We start from the raw sequence: 24,089 nt of genomic DNA, 5'->3' as shown, positions 1-24,089 counted from the left end.
CTTTTAGAGGATGCTATTATCCCCATGCTCACTGAAATGTTTTATATCCCTCAAAAGCATTCCTGTGTCCTTTGCAACGAATTTGGTATCTGATGCAATGCAAATAGACCCTAAGGACAAAAGGAAGTCGCACAAGCTCACTGCAAGAACACACCACACAATAACCTACACACTCGCCTGACCTCGTCCTGCACCAACGATTCTCTGAGCATGCTTTGCTGAACAGTCAGCTATCCTCAGCAGAGCCGGCGTATACTGTATCTCTGTCTGCACGAACGCCACTGTTCACTTGAGCAATATTTGACGTGACATAATGACATACTGCCATCTGCAAATGCCTAAAGGTCAGCATAGCATGGGCACCCTGGGATATTGTGTCGTTCTAAAGCACAAAATACACGCCTGCATTGTTAATTTTAGATTAAAGAATATGCACGATCACTTTGTCTGCAAATATATAAACCTTTCTACGCCCTGACTCCATAGCCCCGATAAAGATAATTGGAAGAGGATGGATGGACATAAACCTTATTAATATTATATCTACCACCAATACTCCAATAACCACTTACTCATCTTTAAATAACCCACTTCAATCACAATCAAGTGTTTAAAATGAAAAGACTGTTGATAAGATGATAAGAGGACTGAAGCTTCCGATTAGTCTTTGCTAATCAGCCTGATAACATTTCATACTACGAATAGTTGGCAAATCACATCATGATTTAGAGCTTAAAGTAATGACCGACCAAAAGTAGAAAAAATAATTGCCAGGTAATAATTACGTTAGGGAAGACGATGTTTATTTGAACAATGTGTATTACTTTAGTAATCGGAAACAAAACCGATTCAAATGCTATTAACGAGCTAATACACTAAGTGACAGGCTGTTCATATCAAACAGCTGACTTCTCACTTATCATGATTATACTCGACATTTAGGGAGGGGAAAAAAGGAGGAGTGCTTGTTAAAATGTGGAGAGCATTGTTACACAAGTATGAGGAGGTTACGCAATACTGTGGAGATACAGAAGAATGAGGTTACTTGCAAGTCATCACTTTCCTATTCCTCTCCCTTATTGTCAGTAGCAAAAATGATCAATATCAGAAATTTGTTGTGCTGTAAATTAGATTTTAAATGGATATTTCGTATTGCAGTTTTCCCTGAAGATCAATGTGAAAGGCCCATTATAACAGCTTTTGTTAAGAAATCTACTTAACAAGTTTACTTTATATTCTTTACTTTAAAGGTGAACTCTTTTATGAAACTATTCAGATCTTTGCTTTGACACTTGTTGCACTGTCAGTGTGGTGAACCCTGTTTATGCTACAGTCACGCTAATGGTTGGAAGCCACGGCACAATCAAAACTGTGCGATTAACTTTTGAGTTTGTTGCCTTTGAAATGGTTGCTTCTAAGATGGGGATGAAGTCTGTGACCATTTGCAGTTAGTTTCTTGTCAACATTCAGCAAAAATGCAGCTGAATGTGGAACTAAGGCAGGAAGCCAAACTCCACAAGGTGCAAAAATCCTTAACAGAAAACAATTTGAATCCAAGAAATTCCAAAACATGACCTAAGAGACACAAGAGAGGTTGTACAGACATCCAGACAAAGACCAAGACTATAAATACATATTTTCCTGGATTTGTGACTATAGAAACAAACTTTGTAACTGATCACAAATATCCTTGGTCTGTGAGGTAAACAAGGACCCAACAGTTTAACCAACAGGATTTATGTTCTGGCTAACACCATTCCTTGGATGCAGCATTGGGCTGGCAGCATTGAGATGCTCTACTTCTCCACAGAAGGCTTAGAGAGGCTGACAGCATAGAATGAATTGAGTAAAATGGAGTACTTAAAGAAAACTCCAAGTTCTCTTATCATAACACTGTTGTGAAACTTACAACCAAAGCCCAGACTTACACAGCACTGCACATCTGTAAAGAAACCTGAAGATAGAAGCTCACTGATGCTCTCTGTTAAATCGAACAATGATCGAGGTTTGTAAATCTTGGAAAAGACTTGAAATTATAACTGCAGCCAAAAGGGGGTCTACGAACTTCTTGGTTAAGGTTCCTAATGTTTTTGTAAATGAATACAGCTAGTTTTCATGTCTCGTGTACCCAGAACAGACAGATTAGTGTGCCATCAGCAATGATGTGGTGAAAAACGAGCTCTAGCTGAAAGTGAAGCTGTCAGTATCTGGATCGATATACGTTCCCACGCTCACCTATATTTACAAGCTTTAAAGTAGTGAGTGAAAGGATGAGAATGCAGATACAAGTGGCAGAAATGAGCTGCCGCCATAGAGAGACTGGGCTCAGCCTTAGAGATAGCATGAGGAGCTTGGTCCTTCGGGAGGGCTTCAGAATAGAAGAGCTATTTGACTATTGTATGGGCATATGCCATGGGTCTGGAGGAAGATGCAATGTAACACTTTATATTCAGCCACATATTTTAAAATGTGTCCATTAGTTGTTGTTTTTTTAATCTGATGATTCTTTGAAATTAAGTCCACATGATGTGACAGTGCATTTTTTTTAGATAAAGCTAAAAAAAACAACTTTCCTTTTGCGAGAAACGTGAAGTTGCATGTTTTATAATTCAGGTCATAAACTTAGCATTTATACAGCAATTAACTGTAGACTGCCTGTTTATGATTCGACAGCTTTTAATTTAAAGCAACCCGCAATGCTTGTGTCAGTGTTGTAGTCCGTCCATCCCCCTGTTACATAAAGCACTACGTAACTAGAGTAAACAACTACAGATCAAGAAAAGCAAAATGACAACAGATCCAATTATGAATGTATTTGTGACAATTTGTGTTCTACAAACAAAGTTATAATTTGACAGATGCCAGATTTCTCGGTAACATTGTTAAACATTGTTTCTCATAGCCGGCCAACAGCACTTAAATTCTGTTTGACCTTTCCTTTCATTTGTGCTCTTGTAAAACGTTTTTCTCCAAGACAGCGACAGGATGATTTTTTAATCACACATTTTTAACACTGTGCAAATTTGAGGCAAATTTTAGACAGGCATCAGGACTTCATACGTACTGCTGGAGAAGATCAAACCCCACTCAAGTTAACTTGTTACTCCTGCTGTGCTTTCTTTTCCTCTGCTCTCCAATACTCTCCAATACCAATAATTTATTAAAGTAAATAAAATAGTAGCTCCTACTAACAAAGCTACGGGATTCATTCAGCACCAGTGATTAGCTGGTTCTACTTTTTATTTATTTTCTTTACCACAAGAGCTTTTAATCACTGACCACAGGCTCACTGATTGTTCCTTTAGCTCTTGGACAGGCGTCTAAGAGACCTCTAACAAACATCCACGGCTCCTAATTCAAGGGCAATCGGAGATTTCCTGCAGCACAGCTTGAGAGAATGAGCTAAAGTAGAAGAGTAGAAGAGAAGAGGATGAAGGATAGAGAGAAAAATGTGCTTCTGATGTTTGATGAATCAAAGCTCAGATTTGGCGTTCCACTCTTGTGATTGAAATCGCTTTGTGTTATAAACATAAAAACATACTTCTTCTGTCACTTTATTCAAGCTTCCTTTTAATCTCTCCCAACCTGGAGACCCTGTAGCAGGAGCAGGTTCAGTTTGTCATAGAAATGACCCCGCAGCATTTTTCAAAGTATGACTACGACTATCATTACATGGTTATAAAGTTTGTTTCTGTTGAAAGGTTACACAAAATCTTTCTGACTGACATTTTTGATCAAGAAGAAGTAAAGTTTTGCTGGAGCTTTCGATTACACTCTGGCCTTGTGATAACAGTCAATACTGTGTTTCAAAATTCCTCGAAATGTCTCTAATGGCTTTAATAATACTAAAAAGGGAAAGAAAAAATCTGTTGTTGCTCTGTGACCACACTGAATCTGTTTGCATTTTTTGAGTGTGCAACACCCTCAACGTCTGGACGACCACTTTCCATTGCAAGGCAATTGTGCACGTCCCCTGGTGGGAAACAACCTCTCTCTAAACATGTCTGACACAAACTGGCTGCAATCACTCTCAGACAGATTTGAAGGTTTGTAAATAACTGGCTTCCCATTTATAAGCACAGATTGCAAACACGTTACAATTGATCTGAGTCAGTTTGCAAATCTATGAGGTTCTGCCCGGACTCTGAATGCAAGTAGTTCATGTGAATTTCTGTGTATGTAAAAGGTTACAGTTTAGTGCTTTTTAGGTCATTTCACTTTTCACAATAGATAGATAGATGGCTGCAATTGGCCGCAGACCTGGATCCCACCCATCTTCGAATCGTCATTCATTGCACACGGTCCCAATAATTTGGTTCTTGTCGAGGTCTGCACCACTATTTTCCCTACTGTGACAGTAACATTACCCACATTCTGACTAAATATCGCACTTTTTTCATTTTTAATTGTAAATTTTTCAAATGTCCAGTTTTCCTGACACACAACTAATGATGAGGCACGTATATTTGCATAATTTGGTTGATCTCTTCTTCAGTAGAAATTATTTTTTAGTTACAACATTTAAAAGCACATGCAATCCTGTATTTCAGTTTAAATCTTTCGTCTCGTTTTTTCCTCAACCAATCTCTCAGATTGCTTACCAGCAACTTCAACGAAATTCTTTCCATCACCCACTATGACTGGCTGCATGAAGGTACAATAGAGTAATTGGGCATAAACTAATGTTCCTTTATGAGCATTGTTGATGAACCTTTTTACCTTTTTACACGCTTCATTCATGTGTCAGAATCATGTCAGTGGAGTCTTGAATGTGGACCATGTAAAATCATTCAATAAACTGATAGCGCTGTGCCACCGACTCTAGTTTGATGACAAATGCCCACACAGATGCAATAAAAAAGTATTTACCTCCCACACGCTGTCAGACATACAGACAAACAAAGCACTCCGTGTCTATTGATCAAGTGTGAATAGGCATCAGACTGAAAGATAATGGCACGAACACGTGCTTTTGTAGTGCAGGTCAAACATCTCATTATTATGTGGAGAGCCTGGTCATTCTTTAACACACCTCTGTAGTGCATACTGACCAGGTAAAGCACTGACATCCGGGCCTATCCATTGCAATAAATCACCTCTACAAAACCTATAAAATATCATTTAAAACTAAGGTGCAAAAAAAGCACCTCAGCAATTTTTGAAAAGAAATGAAAAGGTTATCCCTGAATACTTGCATGCAAGTTTGCAAAGTCTTTGTTGCCATATAAATTCAGTATTTTTATTGTGGTTTTTAAACTGACAGACTGGCTGCTGGACTGATTCAATACTAAGGTGGAAAAAGGCACCTTCTGATGAATAAAGAAAACCTAGATTCATCAGAATTAATTGCGTCTGAAATCAAATGTATGATATTTACATATTTATGCTGTAAAGTACTGTTGCTAACACTGTGGAAGTAGTGCCGAAATCATCTGTCGAGCCCGACCAATACAGGATTTTTGAGACAAATATCAATACAGATATCTGGTGATTTCCAAATCAAACATTCTGATATATCGGGACAATATTCTTTTCTTTCAGATGCACAAAACATAAACAGATTTCTCTAACATTTGTCATTTGTAGTTATTTATTTACTCCTTTAGGCTCTGCTCGGATCAGCTGTAGCAAACGGGCAAGTTGCAGAGTGCACTCTGGTGAACAGACAATGCAATGTAAGCGCTCATTACATGTTTGAAGGGTCTTTCTTCTTCTTTTCATTTATTAACCATTAAACATGTCAATACTGATAGAGTGGCAAGATAATAAATCAGCTGGGTTCAAATCATCTGTACCAACATACCATGCTACACTGCCCAGGATTCTGATTTTCGTTGAAACAATAGCTTGCCTATTTTCAGTCTTTTTTTAAAAAAATAATAAACTGAATGACGCCTTAGCTGCTGTTGAATGTAGGACTGGATGGAGAACAGAATAGAAGTTATGAGACCCTCATATTTTTAAAATAGTTTTGCATGCATCATCAGGTTTAAAATATGTGACAGTAATTGGCTGATGAATCTGCAGTGTGCAACACTACAGGCAATCCATTATGGAGACACAAAAGCAAGATTATTTTTGTCATTTGCATGGTGAAATGCATGAAATTCTGGAAAATTAATCTCATGAGCGTTGTGCAGATGTAGATTGACCTTGCAGGTGGGAATGTAAACAATAAAGCTTTTAAGTACTTTTGTGGTATAGGACACCATGTCTTGCTCTACTAAATTGGTTATTTCTGAAAAGGTCATGTAAAAAAAATAGAATCAGACCATTAACAGATTTTTGACAACATAATTTCTTCATACCCACATTAGAGGAAAAAAACTACAACCCTGATTTGATGAATGATTCATACACAGAGAAGAACAAATTAAGCATCACCAATTCTATGTGGATGTTTGAGCAGCATGTTTCCTTGATTTACTTGCTTTCTGTGCGCTCTATACCTCTAACTAACAGATCTACAGTGTGCTGCTGTATCCAAGCCTCCCTGCAAAGAGGCCCATGTATTTTTAATGTCAGCTTCATGAGATGAAATCAAAATTCTGCTCACTGGCATGACCTCTTTCAAATAGTATATACAAGTACTGTTACTGCTACGGATGCTTTTACTGGTTAATATCTAGTTAGTATTTAATATTGCTGCCTAGCATTCGTTAACAGCTTTTCTGGTCAAGTGATAAGGAGGCCATGGAGAGATAGTTGTAATTTTCGCTGCTAGCTATTTAAGTCTGTGCATTCACTGCATTTCATTAAATGCTTTTGTTTCAACTTTGCCATAGTAGGAGGAATCTTATTCAAAATAAAACCCACAGAGGTTGCTTCCTGCTGTTGTCCTGATGCAGTCTCATTCGAAATTTGCGGATTGCCACCGTAACTTATAGCAACCATAAGCCAATGGTCTCAAAGCAAGCAAGGGAAACCATGGCAATGGGCATTCAATTAGAGGAAGGAGCCACCAGCTTTCGTACTACACTTGAAATGCTTATGTTTTATAACAGGAGATTTAGAGCTACAAAACGGCATGACTGCCACCAGCATGGCTCAGTGAAGCTCATACTGGCACATGCAGTAAGAAAGGAGACATAAAACATGCATATTTACACGTGAGGAACTTTCTCAGTGATTAAAAAAGTGGACATTAATAAATGTACAAATGTGAACGTGGCTCTATCTTTGATATGCACAGCAATCAAACTGGATCCAAACTGATCAGAGACAGCACTGAATCACATTATGGACAGTTGTGAAACAATATGAGATCATCAGAGGTTGATGCAGTTGACATTTTGGGATTGTTCTTTTTTGTTTGTTTGTTTTGGTGATTCTTCAACAACTCGCCACCTAAACTAAAAATTTAAAATAAAAAATAAAAAACCCTGCACAAAAAAAGAAGAAAAAAAAAACCACATTACTGTATGCTTTTCTGTCATCATACCGGCTCAATGTTACTGTTAATCAGTCTGATCTCTGAACACCCGCTCAAATAATCACACATGCTTCAAAAGATGAACACTGTGCCCCCTCTGTGTGTTCTCAGGAATGTGGTACAGTACCTGTAGGGAATCCAGTCGGAGGAGTGCTTGGAGCTCATTCTGTATTTATGACTGTGCTGTCTAACTGCAAGGCTAACGGCCTGCAACAGCACCAGTGGAAGAGGCTATGGGGTCTGAGGACAGCGATCACAGCCAGCGAGCCCACACCGCCTGTTCATCCTCTGCACACAGCTCTATATTCCCAGCCTGCCTGTGTGCTTTTTGTACGTCCTCTAGTTGTGGGGCAGCAGATGACTAACAATCCAGTCAGACAGCCGCACTCTTCAGTCATGCACAGTGAACACATGAAATTGCCGTTTTCTTCTCTCTTCCATGTGTATGCTTCCAGTCAATGCCTCTCCTCTTCTCTTCTCCCATCCGCTGCCTCTGCTCCTTCTCTGCGCTGGCTCTCTTCCCTCGCACTTACTCTGTAGGCTCTATCTAAATCTCCCTCTGTTTCTTTCCCTTTAAATCCCCCCTCCCCTCCTTATTCTCGGTCCAAATCTCGATCTCTGCCTCTTTGCCCAATCTATCGCTCATTATCGCTCGTGCAACATCACCTACGCTCGCAGTGAGTGCAAAGTCAAAGGTGCAAAAAGTAAGAAAGGTTATAGAGAATCCCTTTTGTCTTGCATCTTTGATGTTCCTTTAGCGCTATTTTTGTGCAGTGCCACCCCCTCGTTCTAATGCAGCCCTACACATACTGTCTCTCTCGCTCTCTCTTTACGCAGACTCCCTGTATCTTTCTTGCACACTATCTGTGTTGTATGAGGCATGATAAGCAGGCATTCAGATTTTTTTTTTCTGGCCCATAATTTATTTATTCTTTCAGAGTAAGAGGCATTAGCATATGACTGTGCAGACTAGTGTTAACAGCCTTTAATTCAACGCTCTCTACGGGCAGACAAAGGCACCCTGTGATAGTGCCACAGCTCTGAACCTCTCTCACACACATCTGCTTCCGCCCTCCGTCTGCAGCCCCTCACTGTCAGCACACAAACACACATCACTCACTGTGCTCCCAGGGTTATTCAGGAGTCCATCGATAGACAGTTAAACCAAGTGGCTTCCTTGTTTCGAACCTGGTGCAGGAGTGAGTTTAGTATGAAAACGCAGAAATCTTCTTTTTACACGCCATGTGGAAAATGACCTGCAGCTATCCTGAAAATTATTTTTTTGGGGGGGAGAAAATCTATTTCCAGTGGGTACAAATGAAACCATTTTGCCTTCTGACTCCCTCCTAAATAGCCAGGAAGTGGGACGCACACAAACTTATGGCTGATGCAGGGCTCAGATCTTTGTTACATGCTCAAGCTCCAGTTCACTATTGTGCAAAGTGTTACTCAAAGACAGACAAAGAGCACAGCTACCTTTAAAGGCTTTCAAGCATCGTCCCTCAATTATTCATTGCAAGTCTAAAAACAAACACCACACTGAATACTGGTAGGAAAAAAAAGCCAGCTGAGAAATAAGATGCGTTAAAAATAAATTTAACAGAATTTGGCTCCTTGAAAAATAAAAATGAATGACTTGGATTTAATATTCTTCAAACACAACACCCTGCTTGTTATTACAACATGAATTCTGCTTATGATTTCTCACTCTTTGTGTTTCTACATGTAAAGAAAAATTAGTTAGTGGGGTGACAGAAATCAGCATGTGTATTAACAGCATGCCCTTATATAACTAAAACTGACAGAAAGTCTGAAATACAACCGGTCAGTCAAATAAATGAATAAATACATATTTGATCCTCTGAGCCAATAGCATTAAAGCACACTGCGGCTGCTTTACTGAAAGCACAATAAAAAGATTGATTATATTCTGTAACGGTATGGCCTTTCCAAAATGTCATGTTGCAAAGGTGGTTCACCTTGCCTGTTGTTTATGTTTCAGTAAACTAATTTTTTTTATATCAGCTTTCAGAAAATTCCACACATATCAATCCCTTATGTAGTCGTTTCCAACAGCGTCAGAAACCACAAACAATGTTTGAATAAATGGTAGACAAAACGTTTGTGTATGTTTTTTATGAAGGCCAAAAATATAAAGGAGAATTCTGGTTTCCTGTTGAACATGGAAGCTTGTTATTTGGCCCTGGAAAAGGAGTGACATGTTGCTATATCAAACCACCAGGTGAAACGATGACTGTTTGAATAATATTGAATTGGGCAGTAAGGCTGCTGCTGTTTCTTCTGCAAATTACACAATCATCATTCCAAGGTCTTTTTCTTTTAAAGAGAAAAGAATGAGTGGTAGTAGTAGTTTTTCCTCACAGCCCACAAGACGCTGGGTTTTGAGTTTTGCAATTCATTTGAAAATACAATTATTGTAATTGCATTGGTCCCCGGTTGCTCCCAGTTTCCTCTCTGCTTTCTCCTCTCCTCTTTTTCTTTCTTCTTCCTTCTCTCTTTCCATAACAGGTAGCTCAAGAAAGAAAGAAAATATCCAAGGATGCCAGCCTGCATTATCTTCCTGGTAACAGTATCTTGGTGGAAAGACAACACAGTAATGGAACAGCTCTGTCTGAGCCCACGAGCAAGGCACTGACTCACATACACCTCGGGTCCAAGAACGACAGCACAAGAGATTTATAATGTATGGCAAACCGGCATTGCATTGTAAGCCTTGGTAAGGAGGTAAATGTCAAAGACAGTCAATAAACTGAACTGTTAATTCACTCTGTGGTTAATGGTGTGCTCTCTGCAAGTCAGCTGGTGTGATAAAAGTGGAAGTAAATAAAACAAGTAACCCCACTAAGGAACAGGTGTAAGCACAGGACTGTGATAAATATTTGATGCTGAGAGGAAGACTTTGAAGTCTGGCGCTGGTCCTGAGAGGCCTGACTTTCCTAGTGACTACAGCAAACAGTCTTTCTTTCTTTCTTTCCTTCATCCATCCATTCTTCCATCCTGTTCCTCATCTTTTCCCCCTGGCTTTACAACCATTACCGCATTAAAAACCAAATGATAAGATCCTCTTTTTAAATTAAATTTTTTAAGTCCAGAATTTGTGCACAGTTCTTCCCAGAGGCATTTTTCTGTTGGTAACAGGAGGCCAGACAGTATCAGTAATTATAATAATGGTCCTGGCATAGAAGGCACACTGATGTGAAAATGGATCTCTGGCCTGTATCTGCTTGCCTTCGTCAGACTGGCTGAAGCACAGCTGCGGAGTGCACAGCCTTAATAATATAGTAGCCTGATCATCAGCCGTGCAGGTCATAAGTTAACTGATGAGTGACAGAAACAATCAACCAAAAAGCACAGTGCTCAAATGCAACAGTTCCATGAACCACTGAATGCAGTGAAGACATCGCCGCTAACGTGCAAGGGAATCGGGCTGTTTTCAGCACTTTTGAGATTTAAGTCCTTGCGCTGGCGCCAAAGTACACAACCATAGCAGTTGCATTCCTATCCTCCCAAAAATACAAAGTGGTTAGTGCACTGTACAACTTCCAAAGTTGGAAATTTATGAGTTTATTTGGGAAGAATGTGTAGAATGTACAGCATAGGTGATAGTTAATTGCCAACAGTGGACAAGTATTTTGGCAAATTTATGCTTTTAAAGTTTCACTGTGCAAATCATGTCTCCAAGGTGTTGCACAACAGCATGTTACAGAGGTCACGCCTGGTTTCCATTATTTATAAACTGACGTGGTTTTGTCCAGCTTTAGAGGCGATCCGTTCAGGAGTGGTTCATAACCTTATCACAAAAATCTAGCCCAGGACCTGTTTGATGCACCATTAAAAACAAAACAAAAAATGCTGTGCTGTGCAGCGTTTGTAGCCCTCCAGATTGTGACTAGAGAAAGCTATATTTTCCAGCAGCTTTTCGAGACTTTCATGACGTAGTCAGCCTTGAATCGAGGGCTCCGAAGGAGGTAATTAGGCCTCAGCTAAGGAGTGAGTCACTGAGTGGATCCACATTATGTCATCACACAAGGGAGCTGCCACATTTTTGAGAGCCAAGGGATTGTGTAGCCAATATGTTGGTGTAAACTTTAAAAAAAACCCTGTATGCATCAGGATTAAGAGCTTTAATTATGCAAGATAAAACAGTAGAGTAACAAGCCTTCAATGGATGGTGCAACATCTTGTGAGTAAGTACAACTTGATGTTGCAGAGAAAGAAAGGGCTGCGGAAGCTCAGCCATGCTTGACTGTCAACCATTCTTTGTCAAGAGCTTCTGAATAATAGGACAATGCTGCATTTACACATGAAGGCATGACTGGCATAAGAAAAACAGCTCTACAACAAACTGATTTCTATTAGTGCATATAATAGAAAATCGCTCTAACAAAAGATTGCAAGAAAGCAAGCAGACAACCTTTTGTTCCCTCTTATCACTCATGGAAGAGGGCGGATAGCATAATCAAGCTACTTCCATGTACTTGAGAAAAAATCTCAGTCATAATCAGATAACATTTGATTGTTCAATTTTACAATAAACCCAGTAAAAAAGCGCTGGATAATTCCTGTGGAACACACTGTCGGAAAAGCTGACTACACGCGTTAACTAACTGAGAGAAAACTCCCACTTTGAGTCTGCAAGAGGCCGAGCGAGGCCTGATACGAATCAGCAGCAGTCTGACGCTTAGCTGCAATTCGCTGGATGATATAATTATTTATAGATGGATGTAGATGGAGACTCCTCAGGTTTTTCTTTTTTTTACTCCTACAGATATTCAAAGAAATCGAGAGCGACAGCAAGCGGCTAAAAACCAAAAAAGCTTGCCTCTGAAGGTTGCTGTGAGGCATTTTGTCTAAACAGTGGCATCTTTCTTTTAAGGGGTGTTGTAAATCTTTGAGGGAGAGAGGGGGAGAGAGAAACAGAGACTATGTGTGTGTTTGTGAGTGTGACTGAAAAGTAAATCTCACGGCTTCAGAAACACAGTGAGAAACTGTGTGTAAGCTTACACATGAAAAGAATAAAAAGTGAATGAGCACAACTGCTTGCGCCCAGCAGTGACTGAATCTAATATGCACCTTCAATTGATTCCCCAAAAGCAATAGAAGGGGAACAATGCAGTGTTTTTTTACTCGTAGATGTAAATGTAGGGGAATCTAAATTCACAATTTCATAATTTGGTTACATTTATAATAGCAACATTTTTAGTATTGGTTCTTCTGCGTCTTTAGAACTAGGGAAGTGTAAAACTGGGTACACGCCGGGGAATCAGCATGTGGGACACACACACACACAAACATACACAGTTCTTGTATCAACATAAGTCCTTCTATCTCATTGTTCAGTGGCCATCAGAGGGCATGCATAAAACATGATTTGGATTAGAAAATGTCATGCTGGATGAAACAGTGTCCCAGTGTCCCAGTGAGGGAACCAGATGGACTGCTTCAATACACTAAAGTTCTTTTCCATCCTCCAAACCACAGAAAAGCTTTATTTGTGCACTCGTAAACTGTAAATACATGCACACGTGCACATTGTGGATGCAAATGGAGATTTTAGAAAGAAAGAAAAAGAAGTCCTAAATAGTAGCTTAATCTATTATGTACTAAAAGATGTCTGTCTGACTAAGCATGGGTGGAAGCTGCAAGTTTGTATCAGTTAGATGCCCTGTCTATTGTGCTTTTATGGACCGAGGTTTACCAGCATCACCGCTGTGAAAGAAACCAACAAGAAAAATGTAACAAAAATGTTTTTTAAAAGCTTTAAGCTCCAAAGCAAAACAGACAGGCATTTGAGATGTTTGCTAAAGATCACACAAACACTGCCTTAATAAACCCCAGACATCAAACAAATCTCTCACACTATATGTCTCCAGCTTTGCTAAACTGTGTTGTATCCAAGGGATACAGACAGAGATGCACAGCTTATAAGAGGCACGAAACCCAGTGTGGACAGATGAGTTATTTCCTACATTTTTCCTCTGTGTGATTTTCCAGCTCTTACACTTTCAGTGCAGTCACTGAATTTTTCCCAAGCTGAGAAAAGTGTACTCCCAGGTATGACTTTGCTGTGATTTTTCCTGTCTGAGGTTGAAGCCCTGCCCTTGGTTCAAACTGTGTGATAGGAATTACATCCCACACACAGACATTGATGTGCGCACATACCTCACACCCTGCTGACAGAAAGACAGCAGAGAGGCAGAGATGTTAAATGAGAGTGTCATTTTGTCAGGTGCTATACAGTGTGTGAGTCCTGTATCTATCTTTAGCGGATTAAATGTATGTGACTCACCGTTTCTAAGCGATTTTTTGCTCGCACTTCTCTGTCTTCTTTAGGTTTTATCTTTCACTCACAAATTAGTTTTTGCAGTGCCATCACTTCTAATTCAGACCCACCCCCACTCCCCAGTAATTAAATACAGCAATTTACTGCAGATAAAAGCAGGAAATGGTGAGCTACATGATGCTGCAAATCAAATAAAAAAGCAACTGTAGCTTTAAATGGCAGTGCTTTTTTTGTCTTCTGCCCTTTGTTCTGCTCCTCATAAGCAACACGTGAACAAACAGTCAGCTGATTCACATTGAATTCGTGTTCAAACTGAAATGCCTTCCCATGGAAACTAAGGCTGACTGTGTCACTGTGACTCCTGGCAGTCCTTATGAATGATTTTAATCTGTGTATGTAAACCAAAAACTGGAGGGACTACTGTGAACACATCACATCCTAACAGCATCTTTATGAGGAGGCATAAGATGCTCTTGTTCTCTATTTGTCACACTGCCTCCTGTGACACACACACACACACACCTCCACTGGTTCATTCCTGTGACCATGGCAACAGCTGAGACTAATTACCACTTAAAAGCTCACTGCTAGGCTATTTAACCACAATATCTACGTCAGGAAAAGACACACACGCACAAACTCAAATACAAATGCATTACCACCTCGCTAGTTGCCATAGCTATGATTAATTAAAATCTGGCTGAGCCTGCAGTGCACATTACTGAGATGCTGCAGTCAGTGGCAGGGTTTATTTTTCTTGGCCAACAGGGGGACTCGCCAAACTCAGACAGGAGGGTGTAGTGATGAATCGTGGACACATGGAGGTGCTGCAGAATAGCACAACTTTTTGAATTGCAGTTCCTGAAGAATCTGCAAATTTCCATATGGTTTTGACCAGCGTCACATAACTTAAAATAATTAATATACCCATTAGAAAAGTATTAGGGTGTCTTTAGAGTGCTGGAGAAGTGAAAATGTAATATCAACTATAGTCTGGAGTTGTGGAAAATTGTGGAAATGCAATAAAAGTCAGTGACATTAAATTTCAATCTAGGATTTCTATTTTATGAAGGTCATAAAAGTAAAAACAAAACAAAGGTCTTTCTCAACAGCATTTCAGTGGTATCGGTCGTTGATAATGCAACTCACCATATCAATTTTGGGTCTTTCCATTCATATATCTTCATTCATCTGCTGCCATTACTCAATTTTCCCTACTCTTTACCATTTACAGCAGTTATTACCACGCAGGGGTACAAGTACAGGAGTGCAAGTAAAGTAAGTGTGGGTACTAATAACTTGACTTACCTGAAATATACAAATTACAGCTTTTCAGATTAATCTACACAAGTTAAAACAGACAATAGGAATGCACTAGGGATAAATATGAGATTAAAATGAGCAGCAATTGCTAGCTTATGGACAGTAAGTTGGGATTTCTTGTTACATAATTAACAACTGTTAGGTCTAGTAACTAAAGTAGTGAAAATGCTATTCAAGAAATAATCAACCTTAAAGTTAAGCATTAACAGTTAAAGCTGCTTACAGTGATTGTTGAATGTTTAGGTACTGTAAACATATTCCTTAAGAGAAAATGATGAGCTGACATCTGAAAAATATTAGATATGGTAAACAGCTAAAAGTAGCAAAAAGAAGTGTGGGTATGTTATGTGAAAAAAGTTTGGAACTATATTGGTTTACGTGAAAAAAAATTGTTTTTTAATTAGCTGTAATTACACAAAAAAAGATGTGCTGGAGACCGAGCAGTATGAAATGCTGACTGGTCTTGTTTTATCTAACCTAATCACGTCAGTGGACCCAACATTTTTACATCCCTTAATCATTACAGAACAAAAATCATTCTGTACTTTGGACTTCAGCTAGTCAGTACAGTGAGAATCTCATTAAACATTAAAAACATCATCACACATTAAAAACTGGAGTGAAAAAAACAAATCACTTGGTCTACGCAACATTCTGTGCTTCCAAGCAAGTTTCCATCTGTGTGTGTCAGGCACACAGTTAAAGACAGCTTAATAAACAAAGTGAACAAAGCAGGGTTAATAGAAATAAATAAATATATATATACATATTTTAAAAAAAGAATATAGTTTTCAGTCCACTCATTTCCACTTATCCAATTCAGCATCATGGGGGGCCGGAGCCTATCCCACCTGGCATACGTGGGGTACACCCTGGACAGATTGCCAGTCTTTCACAGGGCGACCACAGAGAGACAGACAACCTTTCACACTCGCATTCACGCCTATGGGCAATTTAGAATCACCAGTTAACCTAACCCCACTAGCTGGACTGTGGGAGGAAGCTGGACTACCCTGAACTCAGCTGGCACACATTATATAAGGACTGAACTCACTTCCAGTTCAGTCTTTTCATTCCCACATGGGGTGGCAGCTGAGGTGAGTTTGAGTTGGTCTTCTGAGTTAATCAGAAGACCAATAATTGCTATAAACAACTATATGTTGATGATGATGAAAGGACAGATCGAGATAAGACTGCGCGCTCACACTCGGTCTGCTCATGGATGAGGGTTGCATAATTACACAGTACCATGCCACCCATGTATGGACCTTTGTGGGCTTCAACCCATTGACCAGGAGCTCAGGATCACCCTGGAATTGCTATTACCAAGTGTTTGACCATGATTACCAGGGGCTGCCAGGGCTGCTGCCATCCCCTTGATGTCATTTTGAATTTTTCTGACTCCACTAATGATGCTAATTTCTGGGTTCTTATCTTTACTGTTTTTAAATTGGCTCTTAAACCTTCATTGCAATAAAACAGTGGAGAGAAGACAGAAACACTAGGAGAAACTGAACGGCCTCAGGGTGGAGTCAAACCTGGACCTTATGCCACATGGGTTGTCCACTCAACCCAGTGATAAGCTATACTGGCTCTGAAAAGCCCTATGGCATGTTCAAGATACCTCAGAACTCTGGTGTTAGAACTCGAGTTAGCACATATCAGAAAAAGAACATTTGGCTCTTAGTAGAGCCATTCAAATATCAATAGCAATACTTTATAATAGTTTTTTTGTGCTTCGTCATGGATATAGACTATTCAGTGCCTTACATATCACTTATTTAGTGAATCAAAAATACACAACAGTGGCAGTACAGATTTAAAACTTTACAGTACTGTTTATTTTCAGTGCTGCCATCTTGGATTGCTAACTCGGTATGTTGATGTGGTCCAACTTTCTGAGTTCTCATTTATTTATGAATACATTACTATTTATCATATACTGGATATAGCAGCTGGGAGATCAACTGAATAAAGTCATCATAGTTCACCTCCCTTTCTGACTAGTTGTCCTTTGAAAACATTTGGTTGCAGCAGCATTTGGGTGGTGCTTCTGTGCACACAGCCACTGTGTATTTGCAATCACCATATTAAGGACAACTGTCCCTTTTGAAGTCATACTGATCAAGGAGTATAAAAGCTGTGGGGTCAAGCATTAAAACAGTGAAATTTAACTTACAGGAATTATTTTCACATATATGACGTCGTTTTTTATAAACTTGGAAAGAGATTAAATGAGAATATACACAGTATATGTATATGACAGTATGTATGGATATGGCCTTAAAACATGATTTATGATTACACTGCTGTTACACAAACACACAAGCTTGTTGCTCAAAAACTTCATATTTTACGCCATGGTTTTTTACCATAGCAACCAGCTCCAGGGCATATCCCACACACATTCACCAGTGGTGCAGAGCTATGGAAGTGAGGAAGCATAAATGAATAAAGAGACCAGCTAGAGAAAGCAGAATTACCATATTTTATCTTTTTGGGCCTTTTAAACCAATTTGCAGGAAAAACTGCAAAGAATACAGTTCAAATGCAAACGAGAAAAAAAAGGTGAAATCCACAGTGCAAATGTATCTTTCCAGATTTTTCTTTTCTTCCCCTCATGTAATCACTGTTCAGAGACTCCACAGTATTAGATGTCTCTTTTAGTGTTCTGCTGTAGTGTATGTATGTATCAACTTCCAGATCTGATCTATACTGAGAAAATGTACTATAACTACAAAAACAAACACGTATGTTTATGTAATACTTTCAGCATCACATTCATATCATAACATGTAAATGCAAATGATAAAACCGATTTTAAAACCACGTATTTAAAAGAAAAATGAATAAATGAATGAAAATAAAAAATGCTGCACCGGGGTGGAAAAACTGTTCTGCAATGCCAACTGTTCTGTAGTTAAAGGCAGTAAAGTTCACCAACTACACAGCTACAACTACCTTTATTTTCTAAACACTATAGCAGGCTTTGATTTTATCCACAGTGCCTCGTGCAGCTGGGTGAAAAAAAGCCAATTTACTTGCAAGATCAATATTATTGGGGGCCCTAAAATGATGAAAATAACCTCACTGAGCAGAGGTGAATTACCGCTGCAACAAATTTCTACTGGGGCGATCTGGCATAACTGGGCAAAGCCTTCCCAGCTGGCAGCAGAAACAAGTAGCCCCTTTCAGGCAGCTGCTGATATCACATTGTTACCACTCCACAGTCTAAAGTCAATGGCTGGACAGAATCGTTTTGAAATTGTATCATAGCTGTTGCTGGCTGAAGAAGTGTGGTATTGTGTAAATGTTAAGTGTCCTCTATAATACTGCATGACAAGTGCAGTTGTGTTCATTCCCTTGCAGTTTGCAAAAGTAAAAGCAAACGCTATTGAAACAGTATGAGAAGAGGGGAAAAAGCCAGCAAACATCCAAATGCAAAAAGGTCACGTTTGTATAATTATGTGTTCAGAGTGGTTTTTAACACCAACATTTTTCACCTAAACACCCTTATCCCTTTCACAATGCATTGTGAATGCAGTTTTTTTTGTTGTTGTTTTTTTTGCAAATACAAAATGTGTGTCCTCCTTGGCACAATCTCCAAGACAATAGCATTCTGCAATTTTTTTCTTCTTCGTAGCAACCATCTTTTCACGCCCGGGGCACAGCTGGACTGTCATGCTGCTTCACATTCCTGCTCCAAAGCACACCTGCTGCTGAAAGGGTAATTCAACACAAATCCACTTTGATGTAAAGAAGTACCAGTAACGTCTCCTGTTATAATAAGACAGGAGGCATCAAAGTGAGGAGGCTACAAACAGACTGGTGCCACTTAACAGTGATTATGATTTATGAAAGGAAAGAATGCCGTTCATTTCAAGAATGTGATGCTGATAAAGCAAAAAAAAACCCCAACAACCTTGATTTACATCAGCAGATTTAAAAATGAAGAACTTAGTCATACGTGCATTAATTCCCTTTGACAATAAAAGTTCACATATTTAAAGGGTTTTTTGTACAAAAGAAATATGATCATAATAATAACATAAAAGATAATTATGAAATGTGTTTAGATGCTTCTAAAGGTTCTTTGTTTTACATTAGGAACCTTAAAATTAGAGACAAATCCATTCAAAATCAGATGCTGCTTTAGAGTGTATGTCAAACTAAAGACCTGCAGGCCAAATCTAGCCCATTGGAACATCTGAATCTGACCTGTAACTCTTCATATTCTACATTTTGGCAGGAGTAGTTGTAGTAGGCTGTAGTCACACTTGAAACAGCAAAACAGAAGGGCACACCAACACTGAACCTTCACACTAACAAGCCAGCATAAAACAGAACAGTTGATGCCAGAGGCAGCCAATTTCAAGAGAGATGTGAAGCTGAGGTGGTTCTTCACCGAGTGTAAGAGTCGTCTTGCCACAAGTCACTCTCTGCTTTCAAGGAATATATTTCATTGTCGTCATTTTGACATGTGAATCCACCAGAGGAGATGTGGAGCAATGAAGAGGGAAAAGAGCCTTCGGAAAGTTGCTGAAATTAAAAGTCGCACACAGCCACAACAAATTTGCTTCTTCAATCAAAATTTCAACCAGATGGAGCCTTAAAGGAGAAACTGCAACTAGTATATGCAGTCTATGTAGGGCGTGCATTTTATGTAATGTAAACATTCCTATAAGCTGTATATGAATAAGACATTTGGCCTAAAGGCTGGGAACCAATCTAATATTTAAACATTAAATATAAAAATGATCAATTTCTTTTTACATTAAACATTACAGAGAAAATAATGAAACCTTGTCAAACATTCAGCAGACTCTCGCTCTTTTTCGATTGGCTTCTTAAACACTTCAGAGCAAAGATTATCATCAAGCAGCAGTGGGGGAGGTTTAAGATGTTATATCCATAGCTGATAGTGTTTTCTAGACACACACACACAGACTGTGGTAGGACAGCATAGCGGGCAGTAAATAGAAGCGAATAAAAACATTTCTGATAGCATCACATCTTTGTGAGCATTTCATAAATCTCCATCAAGAGCTATATTTAACTGCACATCACAAAATGTCACAGTCAGACCATAACTAATCTATAAGATCCAATAAAAATGTATCTGTTTGCTCTGCAGATTCTACATTATCAATAGTCTTGACCTAAATAATTCCCAGGCAGGTGAGAGATAAGCAGGAGGTATAGCTGGTTTAACCCTTGGAGAGTGTTTCAAGGGTTACTTTGGTTTTTATTTATCGAGTTTTGGTTCCAGTTTTGATTTTTATTTATATAGTTTCATGTTATTTTTTGTTTTTTCCTTACTGTAAATACCTGCCTTTCGTGTTTAGTTGTTTAGTGCTTTTCTGACATCTTGTTTAGTATCTACAGCATAGATACGTCATAACTGCAGACCTTTCTGAAATGCTACACAGTAACTTTTAGCATAAACCGAGCTGGTAAATATGTTTACCCAAGGGGCCATGTAAGAAACTGGGACTGTCTTTGGCAGCTCAAAGAGAGAAACTCTGAGTGTTGACCACTTGCTTTAGTCTTTTAATTATTTCCTGCTTTGTATTTTTTCAAAGCTTTACTTTCTGCCAGGTAGCTCTCAGGCAAGAAACTAATGCCGCTGTGTTGCTTTCTTCAATGCTTCTGGTTGTATTTTAATGAAAAATGTTTAACTTCTAGTTTTTCAATTTTGGGTGTGTGCTCTGGAGCTGTTTGAACAATTCACCATCCACTCAGTCATCTTTCTGCATGTTTATATTGTATAACTGACCACATTTCCAATCAGATTAGCACCTCTTTGGGAATTACACAAGTTCCAGTAATTGCCAGATTGTCTCTGCCTCACATTAGGGCAATGTTTAAAGCTCCTAGCCTTGAAGCATCATCACCAGAGGACATGCTGACAGCTCTCCACATGTCAACAGCAAGCGAACACACAGAGGAAGATGTCAGTGGAAGAGCTTCTCCACCTTTGCACCCGGTGTCAGTCCTTACTTTAAGGTTGGTCAGCTGGCTTTACTATCACATTGGTCTGAGTTTCCTTTTTTACCTGCAGAGGAAGGAATAGGCTGGCTTTGTGCCATGCAGTCCTTATAAACACTCTCTGATCTCCACTGAGAAATTCTTTGATTTTCACTTCCACTAGAACTCTGTGTACTCAATTCACAATGTTATCTTTAAAATTAGTAAGACCTCAAAAACAGTTCACTTTTCAGCATATAGGCATGCACCAAGAAGTGCATAAATACCTTATAAATAAAGAATTTGATTGTATCACCCTGCCAGTACAAGTAGTAGGTATAAATCAATTCTGATATCAGCCCTGACCAGTGTTGGGCAAGTTACTTTGAAAAAGTAATTAATTATAGTTACTAGTTACTTCTTCAAAAAAGTAAATGAGTTAGTAACTGAGTTACAAGATTCTAAAAGTAATTAATTACTTGAAAGGAACTATTGTGTTACTTTAAAAAACTGTTTTAACCCTCTGGGGTCCAGGGCACTACTTTTGATTTTCCGTCTACATTTCACCTTTAAAAACTATTTACTTTGCCTTGTTTGGTATCATTCTTTTCAGCACAACCTCACGTGTCTGAATTTACAGTTATGTTTTCATTTTGACATACTGTCTTAACACAATTGATCTAAAATCAGACAAAAAACATAAAATCTGAGTAGAAAAAGTTATATTAAACATGTTTACTGAATCATATTTCATAACTTTAAATGCAAATCTAAATTGTCAGTTTTAAAAGTTTTGCAAACAAAGTTATTTGCAGCCATTTACCTTTTTTTTTCTAACTATTTCAAACTATTTACATAACAATCAGGTGTTCTGCATTCAATAAGATGCCACACAAATTATTTGTGTAATAATTTCTGTCCACTATAAAGGAGAACATCACAGCCTGATGCCTGCAGGCCTGACAGCAGCAGGTGTATCACTCATCCTGTTTTTGACCTGGAGGCAGCAGTCGCCTCATTGTTCTGACACACAACACAAAACTATCCACAACACTACACACTAACTACACACACGCTAAACGTCACAAATCTCTCACATCTCAAAACTCGCTCACTGGCTTTTTCTGCCCTCTCTCTCTCGCCGTCTTCCCCCTCTTTCTAAACATCCAAATGTCATGTTGCCATATAATTTTTTGATTGGTCGACATGGTGCATTTTTCCACTAACATGAAAGGGCTGGGTTTTTTTGGTCATAAGCAGAGATCTTGCTAGTACAGTCCTTAGACACAGTAGCGGTTTTTGATACGGGCGACAGGGACGGTTGCCCAGGGCGGCATCGTGGTGGGGGGGCGGCATCACGGGCATCGACAAAAAATTTTTTTACTCGTACTCATGCTGCCCCGACATCATGCAAGCATATATTAGGAATGGCATAGGCACCAATCGGTTTTCTATCGCCCATTTTCTGGGAGTAAGGGCGCCCTCTGTTTGCGAGGTGCGCCTGCTGCTTGCGGCACAGGGAGGAGAGGGCGGGGCGGCGGGGGATTTACTGGCTGGCTGGAGCAGCAACTAATAACCAACTCCCAAAATAAAACAAAATAAAAACAAACCAACAAACACCAGACATTATGATACAGACTTATAATTTGCATTGATGTTTTTTCGAAATTCTATATGCAAAAAGTGAGCGCGAGAGCCCTCAGTGCGCCTGCTTGCTGCTGAAGTCAAAGTAAACTTTATTGTCATCTCCGCTATATACAGTCCAGTATATAGAGACGAGACGACGAGGCTCCAGTTACAGCAGTGCAAGTAAACAAATAATATATATAAGAAGAGTAAGAAAATAAATGTACACTTTAGGACTCGGGGTAAAGGGATCAAAGACAATTTAAATTGTATAATTTACAGTTTAATGATTTAAAGTCTCACACACAACCTGTCGAAAGGGAAGGGGGGCCCTGCTGCTTCTAAATAGAGCACATTTCATTCATAATGTTGTAAATCCAAGCCCATTATGTATTCATGATTTGAATCCTGGGTTGTGTGAAATCCCAGAAATAAACCCTAGACAAAGTGAATCTGTGAACTAAGGTGTAGGTCTATTAGGTTATGTTGTGGTGATCCTCGAGTTGGGGGATGGGTGTTCATACTGGAGTGCAAAATCAAAACCAATGGAAGATGGACAAGAAAAGTTCAAAGCCATCAGGTGCTCAGTTTAGAAAAAAGAGAAAAGAAGAGGAGGAGAAACGAGCAAAAGATACAGGTAAGCAGATGTGTCACTGGATAATGGCAGGTCATGTGTCCTGAAACAATCAGAATCAGAATCAGAATACTTTATTAATCCCTAAGGAAACTATGTGGGTTACAGTTGCTCCAAGAAGAAATGGTAAAAATAGTAACAGTAACAGACTAAACTCCAAACAATACATTATGTTACAGATTTTACACATTTAAGAAATAGCACTAATATATACAGATCACTCAATTATAAATATCAAGGATTAACAGAGGTGGTTATAAATAAATATCAAGAAAATTGACAAGAATATTCCAGAGTAGAAAAGAGTGTGTGTAAAAAGCGTGTAACTATTGCAAGGTTCACAGTGTGTTAGATGGAGGAGTTGTACAGGGAGATGGCCACAGGCAGTCAGTGTCGGTCGGTCAGTGGTGCTTTTTGGTAATCTCAGTCTCTCACTGAATGTGCTTATGTGACTAGCCAGCATGTCATGGAGTGGGTGGGAGGTGTTATCCAACATTGTCTTTATCTTGGACAACATCTACCTCTCAGACACCACCCTAACAGAGTCCAGCTCCATCCCCACAACATTGCTGGCCTTGTGGATCAGTTAATTTAGTCTGAGACCCTCAACCTGCTGCCCCAGCATGCAACAGCATAGAGGATAGCACTGAGCAAAACAGAGATACAACAAGATAACATCAATTAGCAGGGACAGTGAAAACGTCTGTTAGTCTCTTGGCTATGATAGTAAACAGTAGACACTAATGTAGCTTACTGAATATTTTGGACTGTGTTCAACACAATATTAATTAATCATTGTCAAT

General features: G+C 39.1%; 1 protein-coding gene across 2 annotated transcripts in view; it reads right to left on the bottom strand.

Moving 5' to 3' along the window:
• Positions 1-24,089, bottom strand: part of tub (TUB bipartite transcription factor) — a 57,187-nt gene that overhangs the window by 22,105 nt on the left and 10,993 nt on the right. The window contains exon 1 of one of the 2 annotated variants that reach the window (XM_005724316.1): positions 7,560-8,215. The exons of the other annotated variant lie outside the window; for it this stretch is intronic. Within the exon in view, the coding sequence (XP_005724373.1) occupies positions 7,560-7,597 (38 nt within the window). The 5' untranslated portion in view covers positions 7,598-8,215. Of the gene's footprint in view, positions 1-7,559; positions 8,216-24,089 lie in introns of those variants that run through there. 2 annotated transcript variants of the gene reach the window in all.

This window comes from Pundamilia nyererei, unplaced genomic scaffold (genome assembly GCF_000239375.1).
Source record: "Pundamilia nyererei isolate P.nyererei 1_Seehausen unplaced genomic scaffold, PunNye1.0 scaffold00011, whole genome shotgun sequence".
Taxonomy (NCBI): Eukaryota; Metazoa; Chordata; class Actinopteri; order Cichliformes; family Cichlidae; genus Pundamilia; species Pundamilia nyererei.
This window is presented reverse-complemented; position numbering and strand designations above follow the sequence as displayed.